The sequence below is a fragment of the Desmodus rotundus genome, chromosome 11 (genome assembly GCF_022682495.2).
Source record: "Desmodus rotundus isolate HL8 chromosome 11, HLdesRot8A.1, whole genome shotgun sequence".
Classification (NCBI taxonomy): domain Eukaryota; kingdom Metazoa; phylum Chordata; class Mammalia; order Chiroptera; family Phyllostomidae; genus Desmodus; species Desmodus rotundus.
In genome coordinates, this window is record NC_071397.1 from 62,653,534 (window position 1) to 62,675,364 (window position 21,831).

Consider the following 21,831-nt stretch of genomic DNA (forward strand, 5'->3'; position numbering starts at 1 on the left):
AAATTTTTAGACTGAGTTAGGAATAATACCACATTAAGACATACTTAACTGTAATATGTGAGTCTGTATGTGTATAGAAATGAGAGTTCTTTAACACTGAGAATTTTTCATTAAAAGTTGGAACCAGTTTGATAATTATGGCCTATAGAACAATTGTTCTCTTTTTGTAAAATCTTAATAAAACAAGACTTTGGAAATTGTATTTTCCACTTTCAAATTATAGTTATGAAATTATAGTTATGATTGGTAGTTTATTATATGTGATAGAAGTAATAAGAGCAATGGAGATGTTATTGTTCTAGAAATAATCACATGTAGCTATGCAGACGATAGCTAACTATAGCAGGTAGAGCATCTAGGAAACTTTCAAATCATTTTATTATCTTTAATTTTATGGATGTTTCTTGTTTTGTAATAAATTTCATGACTGAATGAAGTTAACTGAAAATTCCAGCATTTAGCAATCTAGATTTCTATTTTTTTCCCCTTTGTTTCACCTAGCAGCACAGGAAAAGCTAATATGGACTACAATGTCTTGTGTTCTCCTTTATTTTAATTTAGATAAATAGTAGTAAAAGCTTTATATATGAATGAGATATTTTTAAGATTGAATCATTTTGAAATGGAAGCTGTTGATAAAAAAGAATATTGTAATTTATTTTCTTAAGCAGAAAAATGGTAAGACAAATCTAACATTCTTTAAATGTAGATTTTTGTGCATAATATAATATTGATATTTAGAGGAGGCAACATTCTGGTTAGGAGAAGATGAATAACTTTGTATTTATGGCTCTGGATATATATCATAGAAAATGCGGTTTCTAACGCCAGTGACCTAAGGTGTTCTAATGTCAATATGTTTCATCGTGACAGTAGACCTTCCAGAGTTCAAGTAAAAATTTCATATCTGATTCCATTATTTCCAAAGTGGGAGGTTCATTTTATTCTTTATTTAAAAACAAAAAAGGAAAAGAGTAGAATTTTCCCAATAACTTCTTTTTAAGATAGAGGCTATGGTTGTATGTTTAAGGAATATTATTATGTAATAGAATGCTAGATTAGGATTTCTTCTAGCCTTGGTTCTACTAATTAATAAAAGAATTGACTCTAAGGCAAGTGAAATACATCATATTTGACCTTTGTCTTCTTTTCTAACATGGGAATACAAATACTTCTCTAACTTTACAGGATTTTTGTACAAATTAAATAACATTTGGAAAGCCATTCTGGAAACTCAAAGCATTATAAACAAATAGGTAATAGTGGTGCTATTTTGTGTAGGCTTTCATAGTTTGACTTTTCAGAGTGGAAAAATTTTATTTACAGTTGTAATATCTTTTCCTCAAAACTTTTTGTTTTGTTTTTAAAGATTTTAATTATTTTTAGAGTAAGGGGAAGGGAGGGAGAAAGAGAGGGAGAGGTACATGGATTGGGTGCCTCTCACATGCCCCCATCTGGGGACCTGGCCCACAACCCAGGTATGTGCCCTGACTGGAAATCGAACCAGTGACCCTTTGGTTTGCAAGCTGGCACTCAGTCCACTGAGCCACACCAACCAGGGCTTCCTGGAGACTTTTTCAAGCACTTTACTTTTATTATCTATTTTACTGTCTTCTGCCCTCAATGGTATTCTGATTGATCTTTCTTTTATTAGTCATTTCTATATTCCACGTACTATGGTAAGTTTTGAGGATTCTTAAGTCTCTACCTTTGAGGAACTCATAATCTAGTCGAGGAGAAACATGTGTTTTTTTAATTACATCATGGTACCATTATTCATGTAAAAGTTACCCCAACCTGGCCACATCATGGTTTAAACAAAACTGTAGTAAGTCTCAGTTATCTAGAGAAACACTGTCAAATAGAACTCCCTGTTATAATGGAAATATAGTAGCCAATAACCATACATGGCCGTTGAGCTCTTGAAATGTGCCTAGTGTGAGTGAGGAACTGAATGTTTTAACTAATTTAAATTTAAAGAGCCACACGTAGACTTGGATGAGCTAGATTCCTCTCCTTCTGCCCTCAGGTTGACAAACTGTCCTCATCAGCCATCTCCCAGGAGCACTGAACTAGGTGGCGTGAGCATGTTCCCAATTAGGATATTCAGCTCCTGATGATTTCGAGTTGAAAATACGTTATACATTGTATATTATCCTAGTAATTCTATCTTTAAGCACTCAGAGTTTAAGTTTTTTTTCTTTTCTTTCTTTCTTCTTTTTTTTAAAATAACATTACAGTTTGGACCAGAAAATCCCTTTAGGACACAGCAAATGGCTGCCCCTAGAAATATGCTTTCTGGATATGCTGAACCAGCTCATATCAATGATTTTATGTTTGAACAGCAAAGAAGAACTTTTGCCACATATGGTAAGGTGATTAGACTTACAGTTTCAAGTTTGACTTTATTGGAAGTGGGGTGTGTATGTAAGAAAACACAATACCCTTCAAAAAGGGTATTGTGTTTTTCTAATGCACATGTGTAAATAATTATACAAGTGGGAAAGTAAACTAATATTTTTAGCTGTCATTCTAAATCTACCATGATTTCTGAGTACTAGGAACATTCTGTGGTCTTAAAAACATAATATTCTCTGTCGTTGTACTTGATATTGAATGTCCATTATATGCAGGTTGCTGTTGAAGTTAGTAAATGACAGGATAGGTTAAGAGGTTACACTTTTTGTTGTATAGACTAGTTGACCTTACTCTGTTTCTCAAATCTTATCACTGAAAAATTTTCTGTTGATCACTGAAGGGCATCAGGAAATAGAATGCCACAAATATATTGTGTAAAATAATCACATCCTATCAATGGCAAGATATAAAAAAGGTTCATGTGCACACACAAGGCTGGATATCCTCTCTAAGAGAAGATGGTCTGTATGATACCCTTGTCGAGAGTTCGGCAAATCAGGGTTCCCGTCACTTATATCAGGTTTGTTCACATGTGGTGCTGCCTTTCCTTTCTCTTCCTGTCATCCACACCTGCACTTTGACAGACACACTGATCACCTTCTGCTTTAAAGAGTTTTTTAATAGGGGTGGGCTTACAAAGTAAATGAGTTATGGCTGTTGTAGTTGTGATCCTCTTTATGAATTAAGTACTTGTGCTGATATTTTTCTCAAAAGAGTAATTGAAAAAGAAAACTCTGAATTTTTTTTAGAATAGGTTTAATAATCACATTTTAGATACCAGCAATATTGTCTTTTTAAAAAAAGTTTTCTTTGCAGTTAGAATTCTAGTACCTCTTCCTTTTATTTCTTACTGTTAAATTTTTTTAAAGTCCTAGACAAATTTTTCTGTCCTATCTACCATTAGCTTCCATTGTCATAAGACAGGACCAAGAAAAGTTAAACAACATTACGTTTTCAGTGATGCTTTTTGATAACAGTTACTTTCATTAACAAGTAATACAAACACATTTTAGACATTTAGGAAATAGAGAAGAAAAATGTACTCATGATTCTACTGTACCAAGGGATCTACTCTCAGCATTGTGGTCTTCATCCCTCCAGGCCTTTTTTCATGTTCATATTTGTATTACAGAGCTGTAACATTTCTAAACTGAATATTTTGCATTTCACTTTTTTGTTCAATATTTTATCATCATCATTTTCAGCATTACAACCTCAAAGCTTATCAGTTTTAAGAGCTATGTAATAATCCGTTGATTGTATTATAATTTACATAATATTCTAATGTTAGAAAGTTACTTTTTTCTAATATTTAGTGATGCAAACAGATTCATTTCTAAATTAGTTTAGAAGTTTAGTATAGTCTTAATTACTCATCACAATATATTCTTAAAAACTACTTGTAAAAAGATTGTCATTTGTTAGATTGTATTTCAGCATAGTGAAGTTATAATTGACTTAACTGTGAGCCCAATGTCACAGCCATGTCTGTGTCCCTCTAAAATCTCCCAGAAGACTTCAGTGACACTTCCAGTTCAACAAAATGTTATAAATGCATTGTGCCCATTGCTTGTATAAGGGATCCATGTAAGCATATGAGCAGTGCATAAAAATTAACTCTATTGTGTCATGAATTTATTATATCTTAGCTTATAATAAAACAGATTTAAAGACTTTGCTTATTTTCTTAGACTTAGAAGGGCCTTAAGCAATAATTCAGATAGCTTAAATCTACTTTAAAATGAGGCAGGAAAAAATGTCCAAGTAAGCTTATATTGATACCTACTTTCTTTCTTAAATTATCCTATAAAAAGAGTAACCATTTAAAATTATTTAGTTGTCTATAGACCTCGGTTCAGAAATAACCTTAACTTTTTTTTTTTTTTTTAATAGTTGGTGATTTTTGCCTTTCCTGTTGGGAGAGAGTGGGGCTGGGTCACAGGTTGAACTATTTAGTGAGTTTAAGACCCAAAATGAATGTGGCTATTCTATAGAAGGCAGCTTAGAATAAAGTTGCAAAACAAAGAAAATTATTGTCTCCCTTATGATAATCTTAGAACTGAGAGCAATTTCTTTGAAATTAAATTAATAAAGTAGTTAATCAGTCTCAGGTTTAGTAGGCCTTTTTTTTTTCTTTATCCCCCAAGTATTAAGAAAGTATAGCTTCTATTGATTTAAAAGTCATATAATTTTCTCATAGAAATTTTCTGTCTAACCTCAGGTAGTGATTCCTTTCAGAGAGTGAGACAAAGAGTTTTCTTTCACTCTTTAGAATGTAAGGCTGTGAGAACTTCCTGTTACCTTCCCCCATTTGCAGAGTACCAAAGAGTAGACCTTGCACTGGTGTTATCTACAAGACGTACAAGGAAATGGCACGTGAATACCTAAGTCTTATACTTACCACTCTGTAACTCTGCTGGGTATGGTATACTTTATTGCCATGTTTAGTCGTAGCAGTGTTATAATCTAAGTCTGTTATTTCTGGAAGATTCATATTGTACATTGAGTTTATCATAAAACCTACCTGTAGAGTCTTTATCAGTAAAGATAATCTTATTTGCTGTATCATCCCATTTACTCGTTCTACAGTTTTGCTTTTGGCTCCCATTTATGGTATTTATCCTGACTTCTCAGTCTCTCAATGGTTTGTTTGATTGTTTAGTCCTGCTTTCCTCCCTTTTCTTCTTGGGTTCCAGCCTGTTCCCCTAATAGTCTTCCTGGGGCTTCTCAATGAGGTTTCTTCCCTTTGTTCTATATGTTCCCCCAGAATTTTCTCTACACCAGTGTGTGGAAGTGGAGAATAGAATTTAAATACCTTTAGTTTCACTATCGTTAGCAGTGACTTAGTTTTAACTTCAATACTAGAAACTCTTTATTAACCTTCTTAAATGATTTTTAAAATACTCTACTGAATGAAGATATCATTTACATAAAAATTTCTTGAATCATTTAGATTTCAAATTGGTTCCAGTTTTCACTGTTAAAAATGTGGTGATGTATATGTTAAATTGCAGTAAAGTGCTTTTTAAAAATGTGATGGTGAATATCTTTGTGCATAAAACGTTGAGTTTTTCTCATTATTTTCTAAAGAGAATTCTCAGAAGGAGGACTAAGAATATAAATGTTTTTAAAGCATTTGTTATATGTTGTCAAATTGCTCCCCAAAAGAATTCTCCCATCTTAATACTGCCATGTACAATTCCCATTTCTCCTTACCCAGGATCCTGATGGTCATTTTTCCTTTGGTTTTTTGGTAAACAGAATATATCTCTATTAACATTGTATTATTTTGGGCTACTAGTAAGATTGAAGGTTTTTCCATATATAGGCATACCTCATTTTATTGTGCTTTGCTTTACTGCACTTCACAGATTTTGCATTTTTTACAAATTAAAGACCCTCCACCAGCAAAAAGATTATGACTTGCTTTATTGCAATACTCCTTTATTGCGGTGTCTGAACCGAACCTGCATTACCTTAGAGGTATGCCTGTATTTGTGACCGCCATTCTTTTGCAGATGTTTAAAGTCACTTCTCATTTACCTGTTAGGATGTTAGTGTTGATAATTTTAAGGATAAGTAATAAATTGACAGCCATTTCAAATAGGACTACAAATGCAAAAAGTAGACATTTTAACGTCATTAAAAAGATCAAATGGAGAATAAGCTTCAGAAAGATAAGTGAGACTATTTCAGAACTAAAGCAAATATATTCATTTATTTGAGACATAGGATAGTAGAAAATGAATTGGACTGAAATTCTGTAGTGTTAGAGTTACATCTTGTTCTATCACTAGCAGACTTCTAGTGGGATATACAGCTAAATGTTTAACTTCTCTTATTTGTAAAGGAAACATACTCTTATCCCCTAATTCCCTGGGGTAGGGGGCAGTAGGCGTAATGGCGATGGTAGCAGTAAAGATTTTACTACAGAGGTTGGAAAAGGAGAGCACAAGTTCCTTTTCTCAGAAATAAGACTGTGACCAGATGAGCTGGGGATTGGTGCTTACACAGTTCATACAGGAAGGACCGGGGGTCGCCCTTCCCTCTCTGCCTCTGCTTCATCCCTCCAAACACACAGTGCAACACTGTTTATGCAGACATAAATTTCCTTCAAAACAATTATATTCTAGATACATTTTTGTGATTGAGATGAGGATTTTTTTTCTCAGCGTACTTTGTTTAAATTTTATATAAGCCTCATCCAGTCTCACTTTTAAAAATACATCATTTAGCCCTGGCCAGTGTGGCTCAGTTGGTTGGAGCATGGTCTTATAAACTGAAAGGCTGCAGGTTCAATCCCTGGTCAGGGCACATGCCAAGGTTGCAGGTTCAGTCCCCAGTTGGGGAGCATATGAGAGGCAACCGATGATGTTGCTTTCTCACATCGATGCTTCTCTCTCTCTCTCTCTCTCTCTCTGTAAATGCAATGGGAAAAAAATGTCCTCAGATGAGGTTAAAAAAATACATCATTTACAGAACACTATTTTGTACATCACGGAGATGAAAGATAAAATAACTGATGAGATTTGAACCTGTGATTTCACAAATTCTATTCTGAAGCTGCTTTTCTGCCATCAAGCTCTCTCCTCTGGCTAAGAGCATATTTTAAATACTGGAAAAATTATATGCAAATGAGCTAATGCCAGGTGGTTGATTCTGTATTAAGCATATCACGAGGGTGAATTGGGCACTTGCATCCTTAGCTAGTTTGAAAAGTATTTTTGGTGACAAATGCTTTTCCAAAGACATTCCTTTTCATTTTTAGCTGAAAAATTAAAATGTTCACTACACCTACTAAGATGTACCCTTACGAAAAATAGGCTAGTACTATTATGCATTCCATGATTTTTTGCATGGGTTTTAAACCCTAGATTGATTAATCATCTAGTTCTTTTTGTGAATATACTAAAGTTTTATTAAAACTGATCTTAGCCAAACATTGATTATACTAGCAACCCCCACTTGAGAAAAAACTGATTTGAATTAATACACACTTTTTTCGCTGAAGGTCCCATAAGCCATTGAAGACCACATTTATATGTAGCTACATACTCTTATCACTAGTTGAAGGAGTGTATTCATATGCTAATTGATATCCTTACTTCTCTTACCCAGGAAATATAAATAATGTTTTATGAAGTAGAAATATATTGTCTTAGAACTGGTAGGACACACTGTCTTTACTCAGAATAGGATTTTCAAAATAATAGCTAGATTACATGTAATTCTTCTTTTTAAAAAATTATTTAATAGTTTATATAATTTGATAACTAAGCCATGTATTATCTAGTAAAGAAAGAAAAAGTTTCTGCACTTCTGGTCAAGATGGAGGCATAGGTAAATATACCTCGCCTCCATGCCCAACAATAGCAAAAAATAAGGCTACAGTACAAAACATTATCACCCAGAACTGTCAGAAAATTGAGCTGTGTGGAAGTCTGACAACCAAGGATTTAAAGAAGCCACGGTCATCCAGATGGGTAGGAGAGGCAGAGACATGGAGAAGCGTGGAGATGCAGAGACAAGAATGGGTGGTTGCACATCTACATGTGATGGGTAAAAAACAGGAGGGATACCTTGGGGAGCAGCGATCCCAGCCTCAGTCCAGACCACCTAGCCCAGGGTTCCAGTGCCGGAAGATAAGTCTCTATAACTTCTGGCTGTAACAACCAGGAGGGTTAGGGTGGTGGAAGAAAATGCATCCTCTTAAAGGGCCCGCAAGGGACTTAGGACTCACGCAGACCCATCCCTTCCGGGATTCAGTGCCAGGGCAACTGCTAGAAGGGCACCAGTGGCATATGGGGAGAAAGTGAAGTGGGAATAGGGAGACAGCTTCTTCCGAGGCTAAACTCCAGAGGCCAGGCAGCGGCATTGGCCCCCTTCTAAGCCCTCCCTGACACAGCAACAGAGTGATGACACAGGTTACCCTGCCCTGGCGAGATTACCTAAGGCTTTGCCCCATACAACTTAATAGGTGCTCTAATGCAGGGAGTCAAAGCAGCTCTATTAATACACAGAAACAAACACAGGGAGGCTGCCAAAATGAGGAGACAAATATGGCTCAAATGAAAGAACAGAACAAAACTCCAGAAAAAGAACTAAATGAAGTGGAGATAAGCAACCTATCCGTTGCAGAGTTCCAAACACTGGTCCTCAGGGTGCTCCAGGAACTCAGTGGGTACTACAATACCGTAAAAAAAGACTGAGGCAGAAATGAATATTGCATTTGTGAAATAAAGAAAATCTATAGGGAGCCAACAGTGGAATGGATAAAGCCAAGAATCAAATCAATGATTTGGAACACAAGGAAGGAAAAAGTATTCAATCAGAACAGAAGGGAAGAAAAAGAATTTTTTAAAAAATGAGGATAGGCTTAGGAACCTCTGGGACATCTTTAAACATATCAACATCTGAATCATAGGGGTGCCAGAAGGAGAAGAGGAAGACCAAGAAATTGAAAACTTACTTGAAAACATAATGAAAGAAAACTGCCCTAATTTGGTGAAGGAAATGGACATATAAGTCCAGGAAGCAAAGAGAGTCCCAAACAAGATGGATGCAAAGAAGCTCATTCCTAGCAAGACCATAATAATTGAAAGGCCCAAGGTTAAAGATAAAGAGAGAATCTTAAGCCACAAGAGAAGAACAGAGAGTTATATACAAAGGAGTTCCCATAAGACTGTCAGCTGATTCCTCAAAAGAAACCTTACAGTCAAGAAGGGGCTAGAAAGAAGTATTTGAAGTCATGAAAGGCAAGGACCTACATCCAAGATTACTCTATGCAGCAAAGCTATCATTTAGAATGGAAGGGCAGATAAAGTGTTTCCCAGACAAGGTAAAACTAAAGGAATTAATCATCAACAAGCCATTATTATTTGAAATGCTAAAGGGAATTATATAAGAAAAATAAGATCCAAATTATGAACAATTAAAATGGCAATAAATTCACAACTGTTAATAATTGAATCCAAATAACAAACTAAGCAAACAAGCACAACAGGAACAGAATCATAGATATGGAGATCATTTGGAGGGTTATCAGTTGGGAGGGGGAAGGGGAAATATGGCGGGAAGGTGCAGGGGTAGCTTTAACAAGCTACATTTTAATAAGAAAAAGAGTTTCTAAACTTCCAAATGTATGAGTATTTTTAAGCTCTTCCAAAATTTAAGACTACAGTTGGATATTTGGGCTGGAAGGGATCTTCATAATAATATAATACCAGTGTGCTAGCTTTATCCCATTAGGTCCTTCTTATTCTGCTGAAGTCATTCATGGTACAGCTCTAGACTTGGGTTAATTGTTTTGAATAGAAACACAGCTCATGAAAGAAGGATTGGTCCTAAGTTAAGGAGTATTTTTGACATCTGGTGAAGAAAATGTGAAGTGAGTATATTTGAATAGAATTAAAATAAATTGTAAATGGCAAAAAATAGAGTCAGTAATTTGTACTTTTTCCCTTTTAGGTTATGCATTGGACCCTTCATTAGATAATCAAGTGACTACTAAGTATATTGGTTCTGTTGAAGAAGCTGAGAAAAATCAAGGTATTTATTTGAAATTATATGTACCTGTAAATAACTGTCTTACACATTGACTTCAGACAATAGGAATAAAACTAGTATTTTATTTAGCTCGATTTTTTTTCAAGTTGAGACAATAGTGTTGCAATTTAGAACTATTAACGGTTTTAGAGCTTGCTTTTGCTGTGTAGTAGGTGTGCAACCTTATAGGGAAGGTAATGATACCTATTTGGGGGAGTTGTTTTGTGTACTTGGCATATCACCAACCACATTAAAATCATTCGATAAACTATAATCAATGTAACCTGACTTTAGCAGTTTATTTGTCAACACTAAATGTCAAGCTACATTTTAACAGAGCAGAACATATTTCACTGTGGAGATTGTCTTTGAAAGGTTGCTTTAGATGTTCAGTTTTTGAATGTTTTAAAATACATGTTTGTGCTCATATTCACTTTGTGTTATTATAAGGCAGAGTTATTCTAAATGCTAATTTGAATCAAGTTCATCAGCCCATTGGAATCTTTTTTTATAAAATACTCATTAAAAACAGAATATGCTATTTGTACAAAGACACTTAGTAGCTACAGACCTGTATGATCAAGGTGTCCTCAGTGTAGAAGCTAGTATTGTTAAAATAGAATTTTAACAAGATTCTGTTAAAGCACACAGCTTAAAGATTATTGATTTGAATTAATGTAGATAAGCTTTTTTTCTTTAAGTTGGACCTCTGCAAGCCACATATGTATGTAGCTGGATTCTCAGTCAACAGTTAAATTGTGGTATGACTCCCGTTAACCTTTCTATTTCCAACTGAATGACCGCACAGTGTGCCACCTTCCCCTGATCAAACCCCAGTCCAGGAACAGCCTCTCTCCTCTTTTCCCTCTTACTGTTAAGGTTTATGTTGTTAAATGTCAAGTTTGGATTGAGATCACTTAAGAGAAATACCAGATTCTTGTGAAACTTTATGCTGTCGTATTACAAGAAAACAAAGATAAGTTATTAATTATTTAATGTAATTTAATTCAATTAAGTTTTCAAATGATAAATTTTAGTTTATTCCTTCAAAGGTAGCTTTATTCCTATTTAACAATATTAAATTGCTGAGTCTCTTTCAAAACGTGGTAAAATTCACTGATATAGGTCTAGGATTCTTAAAAGGACTGTGTACTATTACAGGATTACATAGCTGGTCTTTTCTTTACGTATATTAGAATTTGCAAAATATTACAGTGGTAGAAAATCTCTTTGCCTAGAACGTTGAATCCTTTTTGTATAACACGACTTGGTATATCTGGCATATTTGTATAGATTTTATTTTGTGTTTTTTAATAGATTCTTTGGTCACAAGAATAATATAAAGTTATATATATGCTGCTATTTCTTTAGAAAATTACTTGTGATGTCTCTTTTTTTTTAATGCAGGTTTAACTGTGTTTGAAACTGGTCAGAAGAAAATAGAAAAGAGGAAAAAGTTCAAAGAGAATGATGCATCTAATATTGATGGTTTTCTGGGACCATGGGCAAAATACGTGGATGAGAAAGACGTGGCCAAACCTTCCGAAGTAAGCGTTGGTGTTTTTCATTGTCAGTTCAGGTACATGACAGGTACCTCCATGAAGGGTGCCTGTATCAGTAACCTTGAGGTTTCCTTAGAGAACTAAATGACTCATCAGAATTTCTCTGTCTAGGTAGACTGAGAAAATACTGTAAGATTTTCTTCTTGTTTTTCTTTGGACTATTTTTACTTATATTTTTCTGATTTATTTAATAATTTTTAATAAATATCACCTTGATAATGCTATTATCAAAATAGCTGCCATGGTAGCTGCTCTTCTGGTACCAGATTGTCAGCCTTTCTATGATTCTAGAATTGATGTGAATTTTATTTATTTATTAATTTATTTAAAATGTTTCCATATAAAATGTATCAATATATTAACAAAGTAATATGTTGATAATTGGGTTTTTTTTTTAATTCTACTATGAGCTAAAGCTATAGATAGACCCCTACCCTGTTCTTCCCCACCTCCTAATTTCGTGGTCTCTGAGCCAGTCACTTCTAGGTCTGAGGGATATAGCAGTGGACAAGATCAAGAAAATTCTAGCCTCATGAAGTTTATAGTGTGGCTGTATATCTTACATTCAATAACATGCATATTATTATATTGAGATATTATATCTCAGTATATGTGTATGCTGCTATTTATTGTAGACATCATCTGTTGACTTCTTTGTTATTATAGATAAAAATTTTCTGCTGCCCCACCTTTGTTCCACTCCTTCTTCCATAAAAGTTCTGTCACGAACCAGCTGGCATTGCTTATGTTCTCATGACAATGTAAAAACCGTTTACTGAAGAACAACATTGTGTACTAAAATCCAGGTTCCTGTCTGGTACTAGATTTTCTCATTGCTTTGTCCTTTCACTTGCATAATGAGCATAATGTGTTAAAGTTGTTTCTAGGTATTGCAGAAAAATGGGTTTGGTATAAAATGCGTTTAAAATTATTAACTAGTACCCATTATGTGTTTAACATCATTTTGTAATCTGTTGAAGAGTTGAGATTGTTCTACTGGGAGACATACTTGAGGCTATTCCTTCAGCAAAAAGGGGACCTCATTATAAAGAATTTATATCCAACTTTGGCCGTGACGGGGTTCTAGAACATCCATTTTTAAAGTTCACTCCTTATTTTCCTTAGGAAGAACAAAAAGAATTGGATGAAATCACAGCAAAGAGGCAGAAAAAAGGCAAACTGGAAGAAGAGAAACCTGGGGAGGAAAAGACAATCTTACATGGTAATATGTTTTTAATGCTGCTTCAGTTTGTATGTTGAAGGTTCACATGTTTGCTCTGTTCTCTGTGTAATATTCATTGCCTTTGTTAAGTAGCTGCTACAATTCATTATATTAAGAATTATATTGGACAATTTGCATCCCAAAGAAATTACAACAAACTCTTTTATGTTCTAATAGATGAGAGGAAATAGAATGATTAGTGATAGCTGCAGGTAATTTTTTAGTGCTAATGAATTTTTTAAAATGATAAAGAAGAAATCTGAATTGACTCTTGGTTTGGTGTCAGTGGTGCCCTTGTCATTTTAACTTTTTGTTTTTAACCCGAATCAAATATTCTTCAGGTCTACTCACTGTTACTGAATTATACTTTAAAAGAATAAACTTTGTTTTGATGTGAATAGATTGGAGATTAAGAGTCTCACACCCATTTTGATTTGTGGGAGGAAATGTATATACACCAAAATAAATTACAAATATTCTAGAATGTACCTGGTTCATAAATAATTAGTTATATTTTGAAAATTATGTAGAGATTATCTGGAACTGTAAAGAATAATTCAGCATTGATAGTATTGATTATTCTGATGTTATATCGTATATCATATTTAGGTTCGATGGAGCCATATTTGGTTTCTCAAGCTCCAGTTTTTGTCTGCAAGGAGTCCACTTAGTACTGTGGTGCTGCAGCCATGCCAACAGTAATGGCCAGCCTTTATGTAGTGCTTACTCTCCTGGCCATGCTACTAAATGCCTTATCTATGCAGGGGGACCCAAAAAATAGAGTTGATTTATAAAAATTAGTATTCTTACATGTTTAAATCTCAGTCACCTTCAAAGTACTGTCCATCTGATGCAGTACACCTATCGAGACCTTTTTTCCACTGCTCAAAACAGTTTTTGAACATGTTGATTTTGATCCCTGTTAGTGCTCCTGCCTTTTTTTTTGTTCACTTCTTCCACATAGGCAAAGCATTTCCCTGGAGGACTTTTGTCATCCAGGGACACAAAATAAAGTTGCCTGGGGCGAGACTGGGTGAATAGGGAGGGTAGTCCACTAGTCCGTTTTTGGTCAAAAACTGCTGAACTCAGCGCGGTGTGGGAAGGTGCGCTAGTAAATCATGAAATGGGCAAAGGCATTGAAAAAGAGTCTTAAAAACAAATTCACTGAACCCAAATGCGGCCTCTTACGACAGCTGGCGCACTGATGCAGATGGGTTCCTAGAACACTCACCTAGCGGGGGACGCCTGTACTACAAGGGGCCCGACTTCAGAAGATAATTCCAGTTTTTGCGGAGGTCCCCCCTCATCCACTATGTCATTTAATTCCCACAAGTGACTTTATTATAAAATCTGTGTTGAAAGTAAAATAGGTAATGGAATAGGAACCTAGACAGGCATAAGAGAGGAAATCAGGGGAAAACAATAGCTGATATTTCTGTTTTGTTTAACTTCCTTCTTACCCTGTTTTGCTTCTGATTCTTTGCCAGTGACTCACAAGGCCCAAGTATTATTTTTTCTCGCCTCGCTGTAATCATACTGCCGTGAAGTCTTTTATGTATGTCACTAAAATCCATAAATGAGTAAAAGAAGTATAGATCTTATTTAGAGATCTAATATTTTCTGGGTATTTAGGAGCTCCAAAATACTACCTCTAATTATAAATAAGAGCAATGATTTTAGCTATCGTTGGCCTTAACATCAGAGTGTTATTACCTAAACCTTACTGTAGAATAATTTCCCAATGAATAAATGTTTATCATTTTAAGGCTATAGATTGCATGGCTGTGCTTGTGTTTGTTCATGGCTGTCCTTTGCCTTGCTGTTTCAGTTAAAGAAATGTATGACTACCAAGGCAGGTCTTACCTGCACATACCTCAGGATGTTGGTGTTAATCTGCGGTCAACTGTGCCACCTGAGAAATGTTATCTTCCTAAAAAACAAATTCATGTGTGGTCTGGACACACAAAGGTAAGGGAATTGGTTGGCTTTTGTTTGCTGTAATGTGGAATGGTGAAGCTAACATAAGTTTCAGCTATTGATATGGAACATTCTCTATTTCTGGTAAAGATGTAGGGAAGTGAAATTGAGGAGAAACCTACGTTGGGCTTTGGAGCTGCCCACACATAGGAGTCACAAGTGATGAGTCAGTCTTCAAGGTCATCTGGATTGGCCATGACATAAGAATTTGTGATCTGGTCCCCTCTCCCCTTGCGGTAGCCCTGGCCTTTCCTTCCAAATTCCTGCCACAATTTGCTGCTTCTTGCGTGCCAAGTCAGTGAGTAATAGGCTCGTACTAGCACCAAAGCCTCAGCATTTTGGCCTTAGCTCTTGAGGTCATCCCCCTTCCAAGAAGATCAGGTGTTCCTTGGTTTATAAACTGTGATAATATTTAAACAAATGAAGGGACAAGATATTGTACTTGAAAACTTTTGATGTTGATAATCCCTGTCATCCCTACTATTCCAAGTAGCATTTTACAGCTCTTAGCAAAGGGCGGAGGGACTGAGTGAAAGAGAGAAGAGGAGTAGGGGCACTAGCAGCTTGACTGACTCAGAATTCCCTTGGGTGAGGAAGTGAGTGTTAAGGTTAAAAAACAAATCTTGAGAAGTTTAGTGTCAGTAAGGACTGCTGTTAGAATACAATGAAGATTATTCTGGGGCATAAGTTTTGGAACGAAGAAAATAGTAAATTAGATTGCTTAAAGATACACTGTCTTTTTCTTAGGTTTGATTTTAGCTGGTTTCAGAGTGCATCTGATCGGTAACTGTGGTTAATACCTTTCACAGGGCGTCAGTGCCGTCAGGTTGTTCCCTCTCTCTGGCCATTTACTGCTGTCTTGTTCCATGGACTGTAAAATCAAGGTGAGTTTTCAGTAACAGAGCAAGAGTGTTGCAAAGCTACTGTTTTGGTTAAATCTGGTTAATTATAAATGAATTTGGGTTTGTTAGGTAATTAGAGGCTAATAATTCTCTCCTAGGCCCTGTGAATGCAGCAGTTTATGTACTGCTTCTAAACATGTTGATTCAAATATGGCTGTATGATTTCAGTTGGTGAGGCTCTTTTGTAAGCTTAGATAACTAATTAGAATGTAACCAACCATTCACTTTGGCTTCAGACACGTAAGTGTTTAATCATTAACAGTGCATTTTCATAGAGGTTTTTGTATATGTAACTGAGTTCATTTGTTTCTCAGAACCTTATTAGGGAGAGGGGGCACATGACAGAAATCCCATTTCTAGAGGGTGGATAATGTAATTCATCTTTTTTCTCGTAAGTGCTAGTAGACACCAAGTAGCAGGATTGCCCCCAGACTCCTCTCCCACTTTTATAGTCTTGGGAAGCTGCTTCACTTCTAGGCCAATGTTTAGATGTAGGGTATGTGGTAGGAAAAACTCAGTTGCCAGTGTATGTCAACTTGAATATGGGAAAGCCTTTTTAAAAATCGTAAATCTGAAAGAATAGTTCTTGCCTCTCTTGTGTCTGGTGTGTCTGGTTCATTATGGTGGCCAGTAAGTATCGACCCTGTAGTGCTCTTGGCGCTTGGAAAGTTGAATTGCTAAAATTTTGTTCTTTGTAAATAATTTATGGATATTAACAGTATCCATAAAGGCAGATGTTTTGTGGTTTGTTTGGTTTTTTTTTTTTAATGAGAGCAACCATTTAGGCATTTCTCTGTACTTAGTAGCTTAAAATAACAGGCAATAGTTTGGAGTAAGAAAACCCTTATTTCCTTTAACTTTTACTTTATACAAACTATGTTAATTGAGATTAAGTTTTTCTCTTTTACCAATTAAAAAAGCATAGAATACAATTTATTTCACTTCTGTAAACATGAATTCGGTACCTGTTATGTGCAAGGGCCAAAAAATTATTAAGGCACTGTCTCTGCCCTTAGGATGAACGTTTCATTATGATTTTAATGATCATTAGAGTCAGAAACAAAGTGTTCTGGTTTCAGAGGAAGCATACCTCAACAGGAAGGTCACTAGTACAGGAGGGGTGGGGCATAGACTGTGCCTGAGAAGAGTGAGTAGAATGATTCAGCATGGTGTGTGCTAAAAACTACAGATGTGTGGGTGCTGGAGGCTAAAATCTGAGAGACACAGAATGACCACTGCAGTCCTGAGCAAAGGACCACGTTGGGAGGCCCTTGCCTGCTCTGCTGTGGGCGCTGAGACTGTACGTTGGCACTGGGTGGCCTGGAAATGCTTTCTGCTGTAGAGGACTAGCAGTTCTGTCGAGAACTGGATTTGAGGCAGGAAAGAATAAAGGTACTTTTGAAGCTCTTGCATTAATTCACTTTAGATGTGGTGAGAATTATGAACCTGTTACATTTTTAGTCTGAATCATCATTTTCATAATACAGCTTCTGTAGTACTTGTTACTTTTAGAAAAGTGTGTGTGTGTGTGTGTGTGTGTGAGAGAGAGAGAGAGAGTCCATGAGTCCAGATAGGGCAACACAGATTAGATGTGCCAAGCAGTATACTTAATGATATATATTGATTGCTTTTGGTTAAACCCCCTGTACACACACAGATATGCACACACATGGGCAGCATATGGCTGCTGTAACTGATTGAAAGTTGTCATTTCATCAAAGTCCAGTATTAAATTTAATATTTATTTATGTTGTTTTTTTCTCCAGCTATGGGAGGTTTATGGAGACAGGCGTTGTCTGCGAACATTTATTGGTAATGCTTCTTTTTTCCCTTACTATAACTGTTTAGAAAGACTTTTTAAACTCTTTATTATCATAAACCATAATTTTTCTGCACTAATATGAATGAAAATCTTCATAGACTGGATTGAGTCTTGAAGAGGGGGGGTAAGTCTCCTCACATAGACAAAGAAAGAGAACTAGGAAGAACAAGCAGCAGAAGCAAAAGGGGTATGAGAAAGCATACCACTTTGGGGGAACCACTTATATTTCAGAATTGCTAGGGCATGGGATGATAGGGTGAGAAAAGCAGCAAAAGAGGGGGCAGAGTATGGCGGACTGTGTACCATCAGTAAGGAGTTTAGACTCTATGCTGAGGGCTTTGGGAAGCCAGACACTAAACAGCTCTTGCAGGAAAGCAACAGGATCAGGTTTGAAGTTTACAAGGATCACAATGGCAGTATGGAGGATGCTTCAAATGGAGCAGGCCCGGAGGCAGGGAAATGAATTACAAGGTTCTTTCATCAGTCTGGATTAGAGATGGGGAGAGCCTGAGGTAAAGCAGCAGAGATAGAGAGGAAAGAATTAATCAAGATTTAAAATCCATGGGACTTACTGAATGTGAGTGATAAGAGTAAGGCAGGAGTCTTGGGTGACTCCCAGACGACACCAGAATTAGTTCTGATGTCATTCACCAAGAGAGTGAACCGAGGGGGATGCTGAGGTTTCAGGCTTGTGGAATTTGAGCTGCCCTTGGGGTCTCGAGATGAAAATGTCTAGTAAGCAATTAGCTAGGCAGATGTTAAGTTTGAAGAGAGATTGGGAATTGACATCTAACACAGAAAAAGATGAGATTGAGAGAACTTGAAGCAGAGAAGCAGAGGACAGCTTTGTGGCAGAGTAGCCTTTTTGGTAGAGAATAGTTTATAGCCTTTGTCAAGTTTTGTGTGAAGGCTTCCCAATTTAACTGCATTGCATTGAAACAGTATTTGTGCGAATCTTAGTGGCTCTGTTTTTAGATTGAAGTGGGAGTGTGTTCTGCAGTGCTGTATAATTTTAGGGCCTCACTGCACAAATAAATACTGCCCGAGATGCTGTAGCAGCCTAAAGAGAGATTCATGGGAAGGCTCTCGGCAGCATACAGGGAACAAAATGCCTCCTGCAGATGTGGTGGATGTGGTCCCCATTTGTCTCCCCTGCACTGGCAGCCGGTTTTTCAGTGGGAAGTGGAAAGTTGCCTGCTGAGGAAGATGGTAGCAGCTCTCACTGGACTGCTGCTGTAGAAAAGATTACCTGATTGCCTAGTTGCCGTGACACGTCGTGCCTCCCCAGAGCTCACTGGTGGCGGTGGTTCAGGGCTGCTGTGCGTGGTTGACAATTTGTGCCACGCACATTTTGCACAACTGTACTTCGCAGTCTTGGTCATGCGGGGGCGGTAAAAAATACGAAGTTTCTGCTTTCATTTAGCCATATTTTATTTGTCCCTGTAACTGTCAATAGGGTTGATTAGTCTGGCAAGATTGATTTCCAAGCAAAGCACCTTACAGTGACTTTATTATCAAAAGGTTATCCTCAGACAAAATAGAAGTTAATATATGGTTTCAAAAAGACCTAGACTCTGAGTCCACTTCTGTGAAATCTGGTAACGTGATCACACAAATATGCAGTTCTTGAATAAGGGCTATGATTTCTTTTCACGAACTTGAGGGGGTTTAGGTCACCTGTTTTTACTTCCAGCTTCGTGAGTAATCTGAGAGTGAAAATCCAAAATGTCACCAGTCATTTCTCTTTCATTGGCAGTAATTGGCCTATTATGTTTCCTTAAATTCTTAGCTGTTTAGTCATCAGTGGTATGTATATATTACATATTAAGAGATTGCCATGACAGACTTTTTTTAAATTGTTAGATCTTTTCTCTTGCTTCATACCTAAAGGTTATACATCAGAATCACCCCAGGAGCTTTTTGAAGGGGGTGGAGAGTGGTACCACCTTCATTCCCAATCCCACAGAAAACCAGTTGAGTCAGTAAATCAGGGGCTGGGGTTCCAGTGATTTTTGGCTCACAGCATGGCTTGGAAAACAGTGTTTAATACTGTGTTTTTTATGGTGTTCATGTTTTAAAAGAAGATACTTCACCTCCCTTCCCGTTGTCTCTGCTGTTAGGTCACAGTAAAGCTGTCAGGGACATCTGCTTTAATACTGCAGGAACGCAGTTCCTCAGCGCAGCTTACGACAGGTATCTTAAGCTCTGGGACACAGAGACAGGTAAGAGCTCACTTATACTAATAGATACGTATCTTATAGATTAGCATTTTTAAATGAAATATGTGTGTGGTCTTCTTTGGCAAAAATGGTACCTTCTCTAACCGCTAATTCTCCTATCATTGACTTACCGCATGTGTCTGTAGAGTTGAAACTCAGCTGCGTAGGTAGTTCTTTCACTGTGAAGCTTCGTTTCCACCAAATACGGTTTATAAAGGAAACATTGATAGACAAGGACATTTGAAATCTTCCATAGACTATTTAATTGATCTTTTTGTTCCCCTGCATCACCTAGCACGCGTCCTTGAATGTAATAGAAACACAGGAGATGTCTGATGGACAGAACAAAACTTAATTGCCCAAATTGATTAAAATGTAGTTCTAAACTTCCATGGTCCAGTTATTCCATATATTCGCGGACATGTGAATTGTGGCTATATACATTTATGTAATTAAAGAACCGTCTTTCATCTTGCTGTGTTTTAAGGGTAAAGATAATAGTTAACATTTACTAAACGCTTTGTGTTTACCAGGCATTATGCTAAATGCTTATATCTAGTTTCTCATTCAATCCTTAAAATATCTCTATGTGATAAAGTACTATTATTTTTATAGAGGAGAAAACTGAGGTTTAAAGAGGTAACTTTTTCAGGGTCACACAGCTGGTAAGTCGCCAAATCAGGTTCACAGTAAGGCCTCTCTAACGCCAAGGGCCTTCTTACTCTTCACCTCCCTAGCAGTGGTCCACAACCCCGGCCGCACGGCATAATCACCTGGAGACCTTTCTCTCTTCTGCAACTCATGATACAGATTTACTTTTGAAAACATTATTTTAATCATTAAAAATCTGTGGAAAAGAACAATATGGTTTATAATAAAGAGCAAGCAGGTGGGCTTTCCTTAGAATTTATTAAGCAAATAATCTCTGGATCTTAATCCCAGAGTTATCTTTAAGTGGTCAAATTTATTTTGCCTGTTTTACCTTGGGTCTTTGGTTTTAGGACAATGTATATCAAGATTCACAAACCGAAAAGTACCCTATTGTGTCAAATTTAACCCTGATGAAGATAAGCAAAATCTCTTTGTGGCCGGGATGTCTGACAAAAAGATTGTGCAAGTAAGTCTTTTCACAGTATTTTTATTAAGATTCCTGAGCTTTATGTTGTATGAGGGAACAGAATAAGGAATATTAACTTGTTTAATGTTTGCTGCTTTTAGGGTTTGCTGATGTTCTTCTTAGTAGAAAACAGTATAATCATAAAAATAGAGTGTTGGAAATCTTTTTTTTTATCCACTTTCCACAGTTATGATCTTTGCTTTCATTATTCTGTTCCACCTCTGTCTTTACCTTTTCTTGTTTGATGCACAGTGGGACATCCGCAGTGGAGAAATTGTGCAGGAATACGATCGGCACCTGGGAGCTGTCAACACCATTGTTTTTGTTGATGAAAACAGGAGATTTGTGAGCACATCTGATGATAAGAGCCTAAGAGTTTGGGAATGGTGAGTTTCTATCAGTAGAAAATCTGATTATATGAAGCAAGCAATTTAAAAATTTGTGGCCTGATAATATGCAGGTATTTGAATATTTTCAAAACTGTGATTTGTGGCTTGCCAGTCAAACTGTTTTAACTACTTGAGTATCCAGAATATGGAAATAAAAATTTAAACATGCGCCCTGACTGGTGTGACTCAGTTGGTTTGGCATTGTTTCGCAAAGCGAGAGGTCACCAGTTCGGTTCCCACTCAGGATGCATGTCTGGGTTGCAGGTTTGATCCCCAGTTGGGGCACACGTGAGAGGCAACCGATCAGAGTGTCTCTCCCTCTCTGTCTCCCTCCCTGCCCCTCTCTCCACAAATGAATAAATAAAACCTTTTTTAAAAATTTAAACATGCTACTTGTCATAGTCTTTGGAGAATCTATCTAAAGGATATGTATTCTGAGTCGTTTTTCTGGCAGTGGTGGAAGTTTGTATAGTGAAGTCTTAGATCCTTTGTTAGCTATCTTAGTCACCTTTGCAAAATGACTGATGGGAAGTAGAGGCCACAAATGTCTAGACGATACAGGTTATGCTAGAGTTTGAGCGAAAGATCCTAGCCTCAGAACCAACCCAAAGAAAACATTGAGATAATCTCTTAATTTCTTTAAATGTCTACATTTTCA

The 21,831-nt window shown here is 36.6% G+C and overlaps 1 protein-coding gene across 1 annotated transcript in view; it reads left to right on the top strand.

Moving 5' to 3' along the window:
- Nucleotides 1–21,831, top strand: part of CDC40 (cell division cycle 40) — a 47,069-nt gene that overhangs the window by 15,798 nt on the left and 9,440 nt on the right. The window contains exons 3-12 of the mRNA XM_024551804.3: nucleotides 2,241–2,370; nucleotides 9,886–9,966; nucleotides 11,371–11,510; nucleotides 12,651–12,747; nucleotides 14,576–14,715; nucleotides 15,534–15,608; nucleotides 17,393–17,438; nucleotides 19,569–19,670; nucleotides 20,669–20,784; nucleotides 21,037–21,170. Coding sequence (XP_024407572.1) covers nucleotides 2,241–2,370; nucleotides 9,886–9,966; nucleotides 11,371–11,510; nucleotides 12,651–12,747; nucleotides 14,576–14,715; nucleotides 15,534–15,608; nucleotides 17,393–17,438; nucleotides 19,569–19,670; nucleotides 20,669–20,784; nucleotides 21,037–21,170 — 1,061 coding nt within the window. The remainder of the gene's footprint in view (nucleotides 1–2,240; nucleotides 2,371–9,885; nucleotides 9,967–11,370; nucleotides 11,511–12,650; nucleotides 12,748–14,575; nucleotides 14,716–15,533; nucleotides 15,609–17,392; nucleotides 17,439–19,568; nucleotides 19,671–20,668; nucleotides 20,785–21,036; nucleotides 21,171–21,831) is intronic.